This window comes from Melozone crissalis, unplaced genomic scaffold (genome assembly GCF_028551555.1).
Source record: "Melozone crissalis strain CALT ecotype California unplaced genomic scaffold, PUWL_Pcris_2 ptg000018l_1, whole genome shotgun sequence".
Classification (NCBI taxonomy): domain Eukaryota; kingdom Metazoa; phylum Chordata; class Aves; order Passeriformes; family Passerellidae; genus Melozone; species Melozone crissalis.
This window is the reverse complement of record NW_026535796.1, coordinates 21,216,871-21,232,302: the sequence shown is the minus strand read 5'-3', so window position 1 is coordinate 21,232,302 and position 15,432 is coordinate 21,216,871. Positions and strand designations below refer to the sequence as shown.

At 40.6% G+C, this 15,432-nt stretch overlaps 1 protein-coding gene across 2 annotated transcripts in view; it reads right to left on the bottom strand.

Moving 5' to 3' along the window:
* Positions 1 to 6,367: 6,367 nt before the first annotated feature.
* The window catches only part of MIDEAS (mitotic deacetylase associated SANT domain protein), a 49,952-nt gene continuing 40,887 nt past the window's right edge, over positions 6,368 to 15,432 (bottom strand). For both annotated transcript variants that reach the window (XM_054275441.1, XM_054275442.1), the window contains exons 6-13: positions 14,725 to 14,867; positions 13,783 to 13,886; positions 12,359 to 12,434; positions 11,122 to 11,210; positions 9,851 to 10,000; positions 9,467 to 9,646; positions 8,880 to 9,079; positions 6,368 to 7,789 (exon numbers count right to left, since the gene is read on the bottom strand). In XM_054275441.1, coding sequence (XP_054131416.1) covers positions 7,591 to 7,789; positions 8,880 to 9,079; positions 9,467 to 9,646; positions 9,851 to 10,000; positions 11,122 to 11,210; positions 12,359 to 12,434; positions 13,783 to 13,886; positions 14,725 to 14,867 — 1,141 coding nt within the window. In that variant the 3' untranslated portion in view covers positions 6,368 to 7,590. The remainder of the gene's footprint in view (positions 7,790 to 8,879; positions 9,080 to 9,466; positions 9,647 to 9,850; positions 10,001 to 11,121; positions 11,211 to 12,358; positions 12,435 to 13,782; positions 13,887 to 14,724; positions 14,868 to 15,432) is intronic.

Below are 15,432 nucleotides of genomic sequence, written 5' to 3'. Positions count from 1 at the left end.
AGGCACTGAATGTGATGGAAGACATAGAGAGGTGGTAGAATTAAAACAGCTGGTTTGTATATTGGTGGTGCTACACGATGTTATGTATAAGGTGACAGTGTCACCTTGGCCTGTGTGCCCACAGGGACATTGAAGTGACATGCTGGAAGGTCTGGCTTTCACATGTGCACTCTGCTGTTCCCTATCACACCACATCCAGTGAAGTAGTAAGTACACTATTATTCATGAATAAAAAGGGCACCCATATAAAATGTGCAAGCCATGGGGAATTCTGCTTTTCCCAGTGAAGTTACAGCTGACTAGCATCCACTTTATTCCTTAGAGAAATATCCTAAAATTAAATTAGTGGTAGGAGCTAGCTAGGTTTTTTTGCTTGCTTGTTGGCACACTCACCTGTCTTCAAAGAGCTGATTGATGTATGCAGTGATTATTGAGAACTGATGGAAAAATGACATAAGAGACCTGAGAACAAGCAGATGACTCAGGTTACACTAGAAGTAGGCTCATCTAAAAAAACTTCCAAGTAAGACAGCACTTTTAACATCCTCTTTGGCAATCTTTTTTATACAGTAATTTTGTAGCATGAAAAACTGTTAAATTTGCTGTGTTTAAATTATTTAGGCCTATGTTTATAAATATGAAACTTGTTCAAAAATAATATAACCTTATTTTATACAAATGTCTTTGGCTGATGTGTAATGAAATAGTTCAGCTTGTGAAGAGTATTTGGAAACTAAATTTTGTTCTCATTAAACTTTCCTGGCTGCTCAGGAAGCAATGTATTTAGAGTATGATAGCATGTAAATGCTGTTCCTTATTGCCTCTATATTTTAGAATAGAAAATAACTTAAGGCTTTAAAATTGCTGATATATTGTGATTGTTGTCATCTGATACATAAATATTTTTCAATCTTTTAAGATGTTGGTTGTCAGAATTTGTTCTTAGGTCCTAAGAGAAAATCTACTGGTATATGTAGAAAAATATCCAGGTAAGTAGAGAAATGGTTGGTCTTTCTTCAGTACAAAATTACTAATTCACTTTGAATTTAAATTCTATTAACAGTAATAAACAATCAGTTCCCTTAAACCCAGACAGGGGAAGGCTACCTGATTCAAAGCCTTCTTTAATAGAAACTTCAGCCTTCAGTAGACCATGTCACTGAAATGTAATTTCAAAATTCTGATATAAAGAAAACTCTTCCTACCCCACAATCCAGTGCAGTTAGTCTCAATAATGACAAGAGCAGCATCCTACAGTGATGGTTGGAAAGCATATAGGGAGTTACTGCAGAACTCCTCACAGTACCACTAACTCAAAGCTTACTAGTCACTAAAATGCTTTATAAGGTTTCTTTCAGTAGCTGAAATAACTTCCAGAAGCTTGGGCTTAGATCCAGCAGTTAAAAAAAGACAGAACCCAAATTGCTCAAAATGTGTGCGTTTTTTGATCATCCAAGGTTTGTTTGCACAGCCTCAGATTTAGTGCAAAGACTTCAGTACTTTTGTCAGCTGGCTCTGACAGGGAGGCAAATGCATGATTTAAAGCCTTTAAGTCCTGGTCTGTTATCTCAAGTGAAGGCTTAAGTGTTCCCTGTCTCTTCACACACCAAGCAAAATACTCTTTTCTCCCAATGCTATTGCTGATCCAACCACCACAGGCACAGGAATAAACTAAAACAAGGACTTCTACACTGAGCTGAAAAAATCAGTGTTTTCATGTCTTGGGCCGAGTCTTTCTCCTGCCAGCTTTGCCAAAAATATTGAAATGAAAAGGTCAGCATAAATTAAGAGGTGTGCTGCCTTAGATCCTAAGTGCAATCTCACAGGAGACCAGTCGGGACTGGTACGCACTTCTGCCATCTGCTTTATGTAGCATTTGTAGCTTTTAAAGACATCATGCCCACAGGGTGTGAGAAACCTGTGTAGCCTAGTTAACTAAAAGGCAAAGTACCAAAACAGAAGGAAGATCTTTTGAGGATAGATGGAAGCATATTTAAAATCCAAGATAGGGATTTTAAATATGCTTCCATCTATCCTCATAAATATGGCAAGAGATCCAACTGCTGCCAGAAGAAACAAAATACATGCTGTGTAACAAAACCTGTGAAATCCCCCCCCTCAGATTCAAGTAACAGGTAAGTGCCTTTAAGACAGTATTTACTAAAAGTTTTTTCAAACTTTATCACTGAAAGTGTGATACCATGTGATCTACCACTGCAGCCATTGCACAGTTCTCATCTGATGCAGGCCCATCAGGTACGAAGTTACTCCACGATGTCTTTGCCTTGCCCATGGTCTTTGTAGTTGTTTCAGGTAGTGTCAGAATCCCACTGGCCTTACTTAAGAGCACAGCAGACCTAGAACTATTCCCCAGGAATTCCTAGCACACTGTCAAGGTTGTTTCTGTCTTTCTGTGAGCGTGCTTGGCTTGGAGGGGAACACACATCCCATCAACACTTCTGTAAAACGGTGGAGCTGCAGATTCCTCGGGGCTCCTGGCAGGTGCCAGTTACTTTCTTGGATGTAAGACATAAAACACAGTGCAGGCTTGTGTCTTAGGGGAAGGTGAGAAACAGCCACCAGAGCTGCTGTGGGAAACACAGGGGAGTCCAAAGAGAGAGCAGACCAGCCAGAAGGACTCAGGACAGCCTCCTGTGCATCACAGCCTGCACAAGCCCCCGGCCACTCCCTCATACCATCGAAAACTCAGCTAAGAGACTGTTTTTAACCTCATTTAATAAAAGGTTTTTTAGATATATAGAGGATATTAAGTAAATAAGTTACATAGTACATTACAATCACATCTGCAAAGATTTCCTTTAGTGTATTAATATTTTATAAAAAAGCACACAAAAAATAAATTCAGTCCAGTCTATCACAACTGTACAGCAACAGGTAAATATATTTATATATGTACATTTTAAACATGTAACAGTCTTTTAAAAGGTGCCCTAGGCAGCAGACACACAAAAGGAAGTGTCTGCTTATTTGTTAAAATAAAAGTAATATACTTTATTATAAAGCATTTATACAGTAATTACAAAGGCTGACTGCTCCTGTACAGTACACCAAAGCTTTGACTACAAATTTAAAAACAGAACATAAAAAGAATGAACACAAAAAAGTTTTTTATCAAATCTGAGCTACAAGGGAAAAAAATACACGTGGATAAGCTGCAGGAAACTTTTTTAAAATACACAATTATATTTCTATAAAAATATATGTTGTCTTCTAATCTGGAGAAGTTAAGGGTTTTTTCAGGCTCAGCTGTCAGCAGAATCTTAGTCTTGGAAAGAAAGATCCTTAGACAGCTTGGGATTTAAAGTTTGTGTCTTCCTAACATATGACACAGGAGAGAAGGAGGGAAAGTAAAGCAGCTGAACCCAAGTGACGAATTTACATAGAAACTCAAGCCCCCCCAGAAATCAAACATGATTTGTAGACTCACTTCTCTGTCTCTTTAAAGCTTTATAAACTTCCAGACATACATCAGAAGATAAAGCAGGGAGAAAGTTTGTGTGGGAAAATGTGTATTAGAATAAGGTTTCTGGTAAGCATTAGACTAAATGTGCCATTGTATGAAAGCAAGATTCCTATGGTTATAGTCCTTCCTACTCCCATTTCTTTAAAATACAGTATGTATCTGCAGGAACCTTCTAGTCCACTGCCTGAAAGAGAATTAACAAGAGTGTAACTGCAGAGAGTGAGAAAGCTCACGTTTGTGATTTAAGAAAGACTTTTTCTGAAAAGTGTTGATTTTAATCTAAGCTTGTTGCAGTGATAAAAATGACTAAAAGCCTCAGTGTGATAAATCACAGTATTTTTAGTTAAATTGGACTTTATCTACAATGGGTTTAACAGATTAATTACCTTTAAGCTTTTGAATTTCTATCTTTGTCCTGCCTTTAAGCAGCTACATCCCTACCTCTTTCTAGCCAGGAAAATGCCATGGTCCTGCACAGCTGAGTAAAATTCTGTAGGCCTTCAACTTACAGAGCCAAGTTCTCTCTGATTCCATCACCTGTATCAGTAAAAGAACAAACATCAAGTAAATTAAAATGCAGAGTGGTTCTCGCAGCTAGACTGCAAAACACCTGCAGCTATATCAGATTTGCATCACAAGTGCATGCATCTATCTAGTAATTACATACACACATAGTCTTACAAAACTCAGATGCTATCCCATGCAGATCACAGACCTGAAAGACTGAATCTATCTGTAAAGGGCAGGCAGAAGCACAGGCAGAAGTATGTGATCAGGGCAAGCGTGACCTGTCACTGCACCTCCATGATGCCCAGGGCTGGCATCGAGGCTCAAGCAGGTAATGATCTGAAATACATATACTGAGGGGTATATGACCACCTGAAGCCTGATCCTGCACTGTAAAAGGCAAATCTATTAGTACACATGTACAGAATTGCATTCTATAAATATTTGTTCCCATTTGTTCTTCAAAGTGAAGAGACACCTTGTTCAAATTAATGACTTTCTTCTGCCTTTTTTTGTAAATTAGCAGCAAACCCTTACACTAAATGGGGATTGATCAATAGGCCCTTAAATGATGGGAAATAATGAGCATGGAGTTTTAAAACAGACATATCAACAGAACATTGAGAAGCATTTTGTTTGTTTGGGATGGGTTTTTTTAAATCTTAACTGGAATAACAAACTTTTTAATTAACTGTGCTGCAGTAGAGAGCCACTCTAGTTATTTTTCCCTCACAAAAAGTAGGAGCATAACTCATTCCAGATTAGAAAAATTCAATTTAAATGCTTTGTCCACTGAAATTGGACAGTTGTTTGGGTTTTGGTTTTCTTCTTTTTTTAAAAAACAATTCTCTGCCAACTTTTGCTAGTAGGCAAGCTCTAATTCAAATGCAGGATCAATTCCAAACTCCTTCTGTAAGCCAGTGAATAGAAGGCTTGGTTTGCTTGTTTGTCTTTTAAGATGACACTTCGAGGAACTGTTTTACTTACTACCATGCCAGAAAAGAAGTCTTCTGGGGGCTACTGGCAATTTGGAAGTATGCTCAGAAACGTTCCAACTTGATGCCACTTAGCACATATACCTGATTGTGGTCAGCCCTGCTAACCCACAGCTGTTATAGAGGTTATCCTCAAAAAAGCCCTTTTGGGATTTTCTTCCAGTAACAGACTGTGTCCAGTTTTCCTGTTCCATTCTTCTTAAACTGCAGCAGGGTGGGACAGAAACAAGCAGTACTGGAATCAGTACATAATTTACACAATCTTTTTATGCAAGTAAAGAAAAAACTCTGATTTGTTCTAACCAGCACCTCAACACCTTGTCCTTGACAAGAGGAAAAATTATATCAGTTTCCTAAAGTAGGGATAATCAGTGAACGATCTGGCCTTTGGAAGACTGTAATAATGCTTGCAGTTGGTTCACCTACTCTTCCTCCTGACACAGTGTGCTAAAGCTTCTGTTCTCTCCAAGGGCCCTAAGATAATGGCAGACAAGCATTTCCCCCAATTTATAAAAGAAAAAAAATATAAATCAACACTGAAATCTTAAAGAGGAAGACTGATTTGCTTAAGCTTCTTCTTAAAGAAGCAGCTTTTAGTTCTCCACAGTTTTTTAATGATTTTAACAGTTCACAATATGCCATGTGTTTCTTACTTAGTCAACAAGATCCATTCAATGTAGGAACATGGAAGAGTCATCTAAGTGCTGAAAGGAACCCCAGTTTTGACAGGAATGAAAAATACAATCTTGACAGAAAATTGAACACTTACAGGTGAAAGTGTCAACTTTACAAAGAGTGCAGTCCTTAATGATGTTCCTCCTGATTTTGTAAGAGCAGTAACTGTTTCTGCTATTCAGAAAAAGGATTCTATGCAAAGGCATAGATATGTCAAAGCAAATGTTGTACAATACAATGCCTCCCAAACAAAAGAGTGAAGCCATCATGTTTGCATAAAACTACAGGGCAAGATGACTGACAGACAACAAGCTGGAGTTACAGCCTCTTTCTATAGTTAACCAGGAATTTATCTAGCAGCTGGAAGGGTCAAGATTTAAATAAAAAAAAATCTGCCAGTCAGGCACACTCAGTAGTTCACATACAACGACATCTCTTGGATCCCTGCTGGGGAAGGCAGGAGCGATCAGCTCCTACAGTCTGGTCTGACGCAGTGCCAGCAGCCAAGAAGCTGGGGATCACTGCTGCTCCTAAGCACTGGATGGAGGGAGGAAGCTGGGCAGCCAGGCTATAGGATGGCACCAGCTGGCCATGAAGCACAAGTGATTCTCTGCATCCTTACAAAATAATGATAACTGTGGGCTATAAAGATGTACAGAACAATCCTGTGCGAATTTAACATTTGTCACCTGGCCCGCTTCTTCTTAACTCTCTTTCACCAGCAGCTTTTGGCGGCTAGACTTTTTGGGCTACTAGCTTGTGTCAGTTCTGAAGAAGAGTCAGCCTTTCAGCAAAGAGAACAGCTCATGGCAGGACAACCCAGCAGGCAGCAATGCCCTGCCACTGGTGTGCAAGTGGGTGACAAGCTTCTCCTGCACATACTGTCTGACAGCAACTGCCTGGGAAACTAGGGCCCTGCCATAAAAGCTTGATGATGGCAATTTCAAGGAGTAAATGAGGGCTGCTACAAGAGAGAAGAGGATATTGAGAGGTAAAAGCATTCACAGAGGGATCACTGCTGGAGATGAGACTCCATTCCTCCCATTTTTGAGGTGCACACAAGAAGATGTGGGTTCATTTTCACTAAACAAACTTGCTCCCATTTATGTAAATTCAAACCCAGCAATTTTCATTTTAAATTGCACTTGTGAAGCCCAGACTCCTTTAAGTTAATCAAAGGCTGACTATTTTGTTTTCCAAGATGAGACAACCTGCAAGGCCTGTGGCTACTCTTATCACACAGGATATTTTCATATCCATTGCTATGTTCTTAATGCCATAAGATAACTGACCTCAGGCTTCCGTTTGAAAAATAAAACTTCCTCTCAAAAGGAAGAAGAGTGTCTTGCTCATCCTACTTTTCATTTTTGTGAAACAGAGGTCTAAAGTGCACACCATCTTTCCACAAAACTTGTTGTCTGCCTGAATAACTGCTCAGAAAGAAAGGCAGGAAAGAATAAAAGAAGAAGAACTTGCTAAGAAAGGAAAAAACTGGAAATCACCAGTGTCATAGGAACTGGATACACTTAGCTCAAAGTAGAGCTTCATTTTCTTGCTCCAGTCTGGAAACCTTTATATCCAAGAGTCCTACTACAATTCCTGACAAGAACAAAAAGAAAGGTCTGACTGACCTGAGAGAACTTACTTCCACTGCAGGTGACATTATTCTATTATGTACCTCGGGTATCATTATAAATAGGAATCTTATCAGTCTTAAAAAAAAATCCAAGCTGAAACAAATCTTGTTATCCACCATTCTGGCTTGTTCAGTACTGGCAAGGTGAAGTGGAACATGTGGTATGACAAAATGGCAGCACTGAAACCAAAACCAGATGGTTCAGGTAAGAAAAGTGCAAGCAAAAAACAAATGAGACCAGCGAGAGGGAGGTTGGGTCCAGCCTTGCTACTCCCTCCACTTCTGGTCTCCTGCTATATTTCTCCATCTTCATCCGAGCTGGCACTGCTGCTGCCACTGCTGCTGCTCCCACTGTCGCTGCTCTCGTCCTGCTGGGCCTGGCTGCGGGCCGCCGCCGCCTCCTTCTCCTGCTGCTTCAGCGCCGCCGCCTTCTTCTCCTGCTCCGCGTGGCTCTTCATGTGAGCGCTGCGGCTCTTCACCTTGTAGAACACCCTAAGGAAAGCACACAGGGACATTAGCATTGGCCTCTCCTACGGCCTCCTTCAACACTTCTCTGGAAGAGCTTCTGCTGCTCTGGCTCAAGTTCATGAGCTTCAGCTCCGGAACTCCCACAGGCACTGCGATAGAGCACCTACAGCAAACGCCATTCAGGACATGGAGAGCAAGGTGCAATGCTAGCAGGGGATCCTGAGCTTGATTTCTTACTGTGGCCATTTCTCATTCAGCTGTGAATTCAGAGGGGCAGTGCTGGTATCTGAATTATGCACGTGCTGCTTAACATAGCCCTGGTTTTCAGGCATACCCCTGTGCTGCAACAATACCATAAGCAGTGAGGCAAATGATGGCCCAATGCCACGCCTGAGCCTTGCCCACAGAGCTCGAAATACTTGAGCTTTTTCCTTCTGACTCTACATTTCTGTGATCTGTTCTTCACCCTCCACCACTAACTATTTGGATTTTGCACGAAGCGCCACAAGTGTAGTTCAGACATCATTAAGAAGCCTTGTCTGCTTGTCCTGTTATTTTAAGAGTAAGCAACTTATGTAGGGAACTGAATTTTCTTGACTGTTTGATTCTGGTGGCAACAGACATACAAAAACTACTAAAACTGTGTGAGGAAATACAAATATATTTGACATCTACCAAAGACAGCTGCAAATGTAACCAGATGAACTATGTACCTACTAAACCTAATAAGCTGCTGCAATAATGATGGTAATGTCTCGTGTTTCTAGATCACTGTTCTTAAGTTTATACCATGTTCTTTATATGTGATCTAGCAAATACATAGAAACTTGTTGTTACAAAAATGTAAGCATTACAGAGGGTCAACACAGCAGCTGCCTGAAAGTGCAGCTTAACACCAACTACTGTACACAGCTGAAATACAGGTGGTATCTCATGTCATTTGAAGAAAAACAAGCCTTAATTTGCAAGTATTAGTGGGGCAGTAATTAATTAGAGCTATTGCCAATGTCTATGGCCTATATAGAAAGACAGAAAGTTCACTTGGGAAAAAGCTTCCACAGGAGATGCCCTACTGTGATTCTGTGACTATTGCTGGAAGCAGAGTTGGTCTTACCTGCCACATTTTTTACATGGAAATGTGTTTTCTGTGTTTTGTGTTTTATTGGCAGCATCTGGTTTTATCTTCTGTTTCCTCTTCTTCCTCTGCACTGGAGCAGTAATAGGCTTTCGAGGCTTCACTGTTGTCTCCCTTGGCTTCCTCCCAATTCTGCCCATGACAGTTGCCTCGTGACTCCTCATATTGGTGTTGCTGGCCTTAGCAAAGAGGAGAAGAATTGAGTCAAAGTGACACTTAAACCCACCATCAGAAGGAAGATAGTGGCTGAGCTCCTGTGCTTCACTCATTCCAGACAAAGGTTTTATTTAATGGCAAAATCTTCAGGCTATTTTAAGGATATTTCTCATCACGGCCCTCTGTGTCCACCAGCCACAAAGAATACATTGCATTTTTCCACCTTACAGATCCCAGTTCTCTCATCACAGCTCACAGTCTGATTGATAGTAACACTCTGATCTACCTCAGCCCAATCTCTTGCTCCAGAAGTTAGAGATGGAAACATCTGGAACTGCCCACATGTTTTCTAAACCATTTGCAAAGTGAAGGTGGCATAGACAGCACAACATGCACAATGCAGCACTTACTATTACACCATCTTGTAGTGTCTGTTCATCTTTCAGAGCATCGGCGCTCCTCTTTCTGTTCTCCAACCCTTCCTCTGCCTCCTCTTCTTCCTCCTCTTCCTCCTCCTCCTCCACATGCCCCTGTTCCTCACTGAAGATGTCCCTTCTGAGAGGAAGAACACGTGCAAACCTATGGGAACTCTTCACCAGAAGACAAAGGAACTGTTAATTCTGATGCCTGTAGGTAAATGACATTATGTTGACACAGGACACAAATTTGTGAGTCTGGACTCCTGTGGAGAAGCCAGATTGTTTGTGCTTTTGATTTGACCAGTAAATGAGACAATACACAAGACTTCAAACCACAGCCCAAAAGAGGTGAGAGAAATTTAGGAAATTACTTACCTTGATGTCAACTTCAGCTTCATCTTTCATTGATCTCTCATTAGCACCATCAATGTCCCCAAAGATTAAGGTCCCATTCCGACCAATTTTCACCTGTTTCTTGTATGTGTAGTAGAATTCTACACATTGAGCCACTGTTTTGGTTTTTATCTGTTGTTTAAAAAACATAAAACTCCAGTGGATTACATGATTTTAAAAAGATTTATAAATAATTACTAGGGGTGCAATAAATATACTTTGTATTTTCTTTCCTTAGTAGTTTCCATTCCACCACAGCTGCTGTTCAAGCCTCTTTTTCTGTGTCATATTCACCTGTCTGCCTCATGCCCCAGCATATCCCCTACTGCCACTGTTACTCACTGAGAACTAGAGGACAAACTTTCCAAAGAAAAGCTGGTTAATGTAAAGGTGACAGAACCTGGAACTTTGTAAGCTTAATGCACCTCTTAGCCTCTGAAATGTTCCAGTGGAGCTATCAGGCTTGACAGCAGCTTCTCAGTTTTATGGAGGAGCTTTATTTTGCAGCAGCACTTCAGAGAAGACCAGACCAGAATACCAATCCAAAAATGGAAGTAAAGGTTTGCAGCCCCTTCCCGTTTTGGCCATGTGCAATTTGTAGGCATATGGTGGTGGACAATTATCAGCATGGACTTGTGACCATCTACATATTCTGCATCAGTGATTTCTCTGAAATGTTTGGAATATATTTTCAACTTCTGAGCTTTTGCAATTTAAATGTCTTTGGGGATTTTATTCAGTAAATACGTTTGCAGTTCTTGGTTTTGCACTCTCCTTCAGTGATTTCCCCCTTGCTGACAAGTCATACCTCATCAAAACATGGGAGTGATCATTTCTCCTATCATTGTCACAACACTGGAGAGATCTAAAGGATGCATCATTCTCGTATCCTTCTTTGGTCCTCTCAATCAGTGGCAAAGATGTGTTTCTTTTTAGTTTTATCAGCAAGCCATTTAAGCTAAACACTGCCAATGCTCTATAAATGTGCTCTGCAGAGGAGATAGCTGTAGCATGGACTTATGGAAGTAATGCAGTTTAAATACCAGGGTTAAGCAAAACAAACATGATTGCTTAGCTTTCTGGTGAGATCTCATGCTGTGCTGGAGGCTGACATTCCTCTGAAATCTTTTGAGTATGGGACTTAATGCTAGACCTAAAACTGAGGTTTCAGAAAAATCAAGATTGAACTTCCTGTATAAAATGTTCAACAAACATGTAAAAATGTATCATAAAAACAAACAAAAGTAACTTACAAGCTTTTGGACCAAGAAAAAGTCTTTTTTGTAGACTGCAATGCCTTTGTTGAATAGCTTTTTTTCGGCAACCTTCCACTTGTCTGATCCTGTAGGTAAAAGTAAGTTATAATGAAAACCCATATAATTTCAAATGTTTACTCTTCTTCATACCTCTTCTTCATGTTTGCCTTAAATAAGTCCAGTACACACATGAGGGTGCAGTCTCTCCTTGAGCCTACTACAGCAAAACTGCAGACTGCTGTTAACTCCTCCTTTACTGCTCCACCCCAGCTCTCCTCCCAACACCTCCTTTGTGCTAGATCAAGTGCTCATCACCACAGGTTAACTCAGCTCAGCTTGCAAAAACCACTCAATTAGATGAACTAAAATGTTGCCCAAGCAAGGTGAAGTGACACACTTCGTGGTGACCCAGTCATAAGATTTTATAGTAGGGTGATGGTGGGGCAGAAGAACAGGATCTTCTCTTTCAGCAGCAATCTGTACTTGAAGATTTGCTACATCTCCAGTATTCCTCAAATATTCCTTGCCTCTAACAATAACATTCTCGAATCTCCTCCTTCCTTATAGATATTCTTCAACTAATCTTTGCCAACAACTACAGTAGCAATGCATAGTAACAAAAATGTATTTTCTATGCTTTGTGGTACCAGCTATTAAGACATCTCTCTACCACTTTACATCAGATCTTTCAGGTGACTTGGGTCTCTCCAGATCACTGAAATCAGTGTCACACAGCTGACTATTTTCTAATTAGGTGCATGACAACAAAGCTAGCTTATGGCATTTAAATTTTGAATAAACACTAACAGGTATCCATAGCTGGCTGAGGCTTCTTCAGCAAGCTTGAAAACTACTCCCCATAAAACCCCTGCTTAACTCCACCCTGGAAACTCATGCCAGAGAGGCTATGATTCTAAGGTTACCACAGCCTTTCTTGTACATACTGGCTATCCTTCTACGTTCTCTTTGTCTTAGTGCAAGGGATTACCTTCCCTTTTCCCCATAAAGAAAATGAGAACTCATACCTATCCCAATACACATGCACATGTTCAGAAGGATGCAGTGTTTCTTACATTTAAAGTGTCTTAATTTGCATAAGCAAAAATTCTGGCAAGCCATCATTTGAGTTACAAGAGAGAATTGCTCTTTTAATCTTCTTGCAATGTAACAGAGTACCCCAAAAAATCAGAAAAGGATATAAACAGGTAGCACAGAGTTGTTCTGGTTGACAAACCTGTGTAGTGATAATCTGCCAAAGGGTGGGTAGGTGGTCGCACTGGCTTCTTCAACAGCAGTTTGGTCAGAGCTCCCTTGGATAAACACAAGTAAAAGAATTACTTTAATGTTTGGGGTATTAAAAACAAAGATCAGGCAATTGTCAATCCCCTCTTTTCTGTGGCAAGCTAACAGAAAAGAAACAGAGCACAGTTTACCACTTGGGGCAACTTTAAAAATCACATTCTTGACTGCCCATCTAATCTCGGGTACCAGAGGCAAGTGGTACATTCTGGGCACCTCTTCACATCTGTGAATTGACACAACCACCAGGGTACTGGGAGAGAGCTAATTCCTTACATAGAGACCTTGCATCAGTTTCCTCTCATTCACCAAAGGCCTATTACACACATATCCAAACATGCTGCCCTAAATGACACCTGTTTTACGTATCCAAGTAATTGTAATTTGATCTCACTTGACTGAGCATTATTTCAAAATAAATCAGCAGTCATGTGACTGAAAGATGACACATACAAAACTCCCACCTCTCAAGCTGCTTTTTAGTTTTCATTTAAACCAGAAAGCTTTCAAATTCTGTAGGAAGGAGACAACAGAATCGTGCTTCCAGTGGCAGTTTAAACCACCTGAACAATGAGTTCCTGCTGTCAGCGGCAGTCCTGCTCCTCTCTAATGCCAACAGCAGCATTCACAGCAATGGGCTGCCAGAACCCTAACACACACACACACACACAAAAACTAATTTCTGTTTGATCTCTTCTCTGATGCAAGTCCATGCAGTCTCACAAGTGTCAGTGCCACAGGATGGGAAACAAGCAGCCAGGCAAAAGTGTGGGATACTCCTGAATACAGGGCAGATTTATGCCAGTCTAAATCAGTCACAGAACTATAAAAAGATGATAAAGCTTTGCTGTTTGCTCTGCTCTTTGATATTACCTCCCAGAGGTATCAAAGGGCAATAATGAAAGTGTATCATGTCTTACAATACTGGTATAAAATTAGCAGGACAGTTGTTCTACAGACACAGAGAAGTCAAATGGATCAACCAAAACAAAGAGGCGCAAGACACTGCCCTCTGACTCAGCTTTCAGCCCCAGTCTCTTATTTTTCCCTTCTACACAGTAACCTTTCCAGGAAGACAACATCTAAGATTAATTTAGAAGTCTTGGCTCACTTGCCCTGATAGACTGTCAGTGTGTTTGTTAAAAAGCCAAACATGTCCAAGTTGGAAATAGAAAAGTAAGTGCACATAGCACTGTACATTGGTCAGAACCCACATCAGGGACGTTCAAGGGACACCAAACAATGGGAACCAGATGTACTGAAAGGAATTTGCAAGGCTCTCCTCTCAGGAATGAGAGGTTACCTGACCTGCCTTAACATCTTTGACCACAATTGAGGTGAACAGTGGGGCAGACTCACCAGAATGCTTCCCTTTTCTTCATGTAAGAAATGCAATGCCAGCTCCTGGTTGGTTCCACCCCCAGGAAAAATACTTGAACAGGCAGCAGCTAGCAGGTTTTCCACTGTTTCCACAGGGGTACCCAAAAAAATCAGAAAAGAAGATTAAAATGAAGCTTCCTACTGCATTGGCATGATTAATTACCTCTTTTGAAGGAGAAATAGACATAATAGAAAGTAAAACTCAGAGAAGTTGCATGTCCTTGCAAATTTATCTGAGTCAAATTTGGACCCCAGCACTCATTGGGCTACAAGGTCATGCAGCACTATTTACACATGGAATTTCTTGCAAATCTCCCCCCTGCTCTTCCCACCTCCCTTCACCTCACACATTTCTTGAATCCACCCTTATATTGTGAATTTCCATTTCATAAAACTCTTTTTTCTCTCTCATTCAAAAATATTTCTTCCAAGCTTGCCCACTTCCTCTTCCCTTCAGGAAGAACACAACCCATGTGTAACAGAAGCAGTCAGCTCCCCAGGTCTGCTACTAGCCACCACAACTCCTGCTTCCTCATCCTGACTTCAGTCTACAACTTGATTTTTTTAAAATACTATTACATCTAGAACATCCCTCAAAAATACAGGAGTTGAGTGTGTGTGGTTTTCAATGTTAACAAAACCAAGGAAGCTTCACTGAGAAAAAGGCCGCTCTTGGCCTGACAGAAGCAACAGTCACAGTTTTTTCACTATTAAAAGAACCAATCCTACCAGCTTCCCCTTGCCCCATAAATGCAATCTGATAAACAAGTTTTGCTCCTAAAACTGTTTTCAAGACCACTCAAACATGTCACTTGACTGGTAGCTCTAAAAGATTTTTAATTATGCCTACAGTAGATACGTGGTTATCCCTACAACCACTGCGACAACTCTGCCCTCTTTAACAGCCTTCCACCTTCTTACCATTCTCTTGGGTGACTTTGTTGGTTTCCAAGTCATCCCACGGCTGCCACACCAGCTCTGCTTTATGTTCATCAGTTTCTGCCAGAGATCTGTCTTGGAGTGATGGGATTTCTGCTTGAAAGCGAGTTCCTACATTTATTCGCCTGCAGAGAAGGAAAAATGTTACAGTCAGACCACCTTTACAATACCCAGGAAGTCTCCGTCTCTGCTAGAAACACTAATGAAGAACCAAACGAAGAAACAAATGCATATACAAATGCAGGCTCTTGCATGTAACACCAACAGTGTTGTAGGTTACATAAGTAACTTAGAAGTTGAGAGGTTTTACATCTATTACCAGTTTCCATTTTTTTATCTTCCATTTTTTTTTATCAGCATAGGTTGAAACTGTATTTAAATTAGCATTCCCTAATAGTTGCTCAAACAACAGTGATTGCTTTCCAATAATCATCACTTTTGGAGAGGCTCTCATATAGGGTCCTCTTATGGCAAGCTTGCTCCTCAGGCATAAGACAGGTAAGCCTGTTTTAGTATTAACATTTTGTCAGCCAACAACTGAACCAGAGTCTCCAAATGTCCTTTCCAACCTACACACTGCCATCTGGTCCAATTTCCCATTCAAAACAGGATCAAAATTTGGTCCTTTATGACCTTGACACAAGCTGGTGTATTCCAGGTACTCCTTCTACCAACTGAAACCAAAAATAT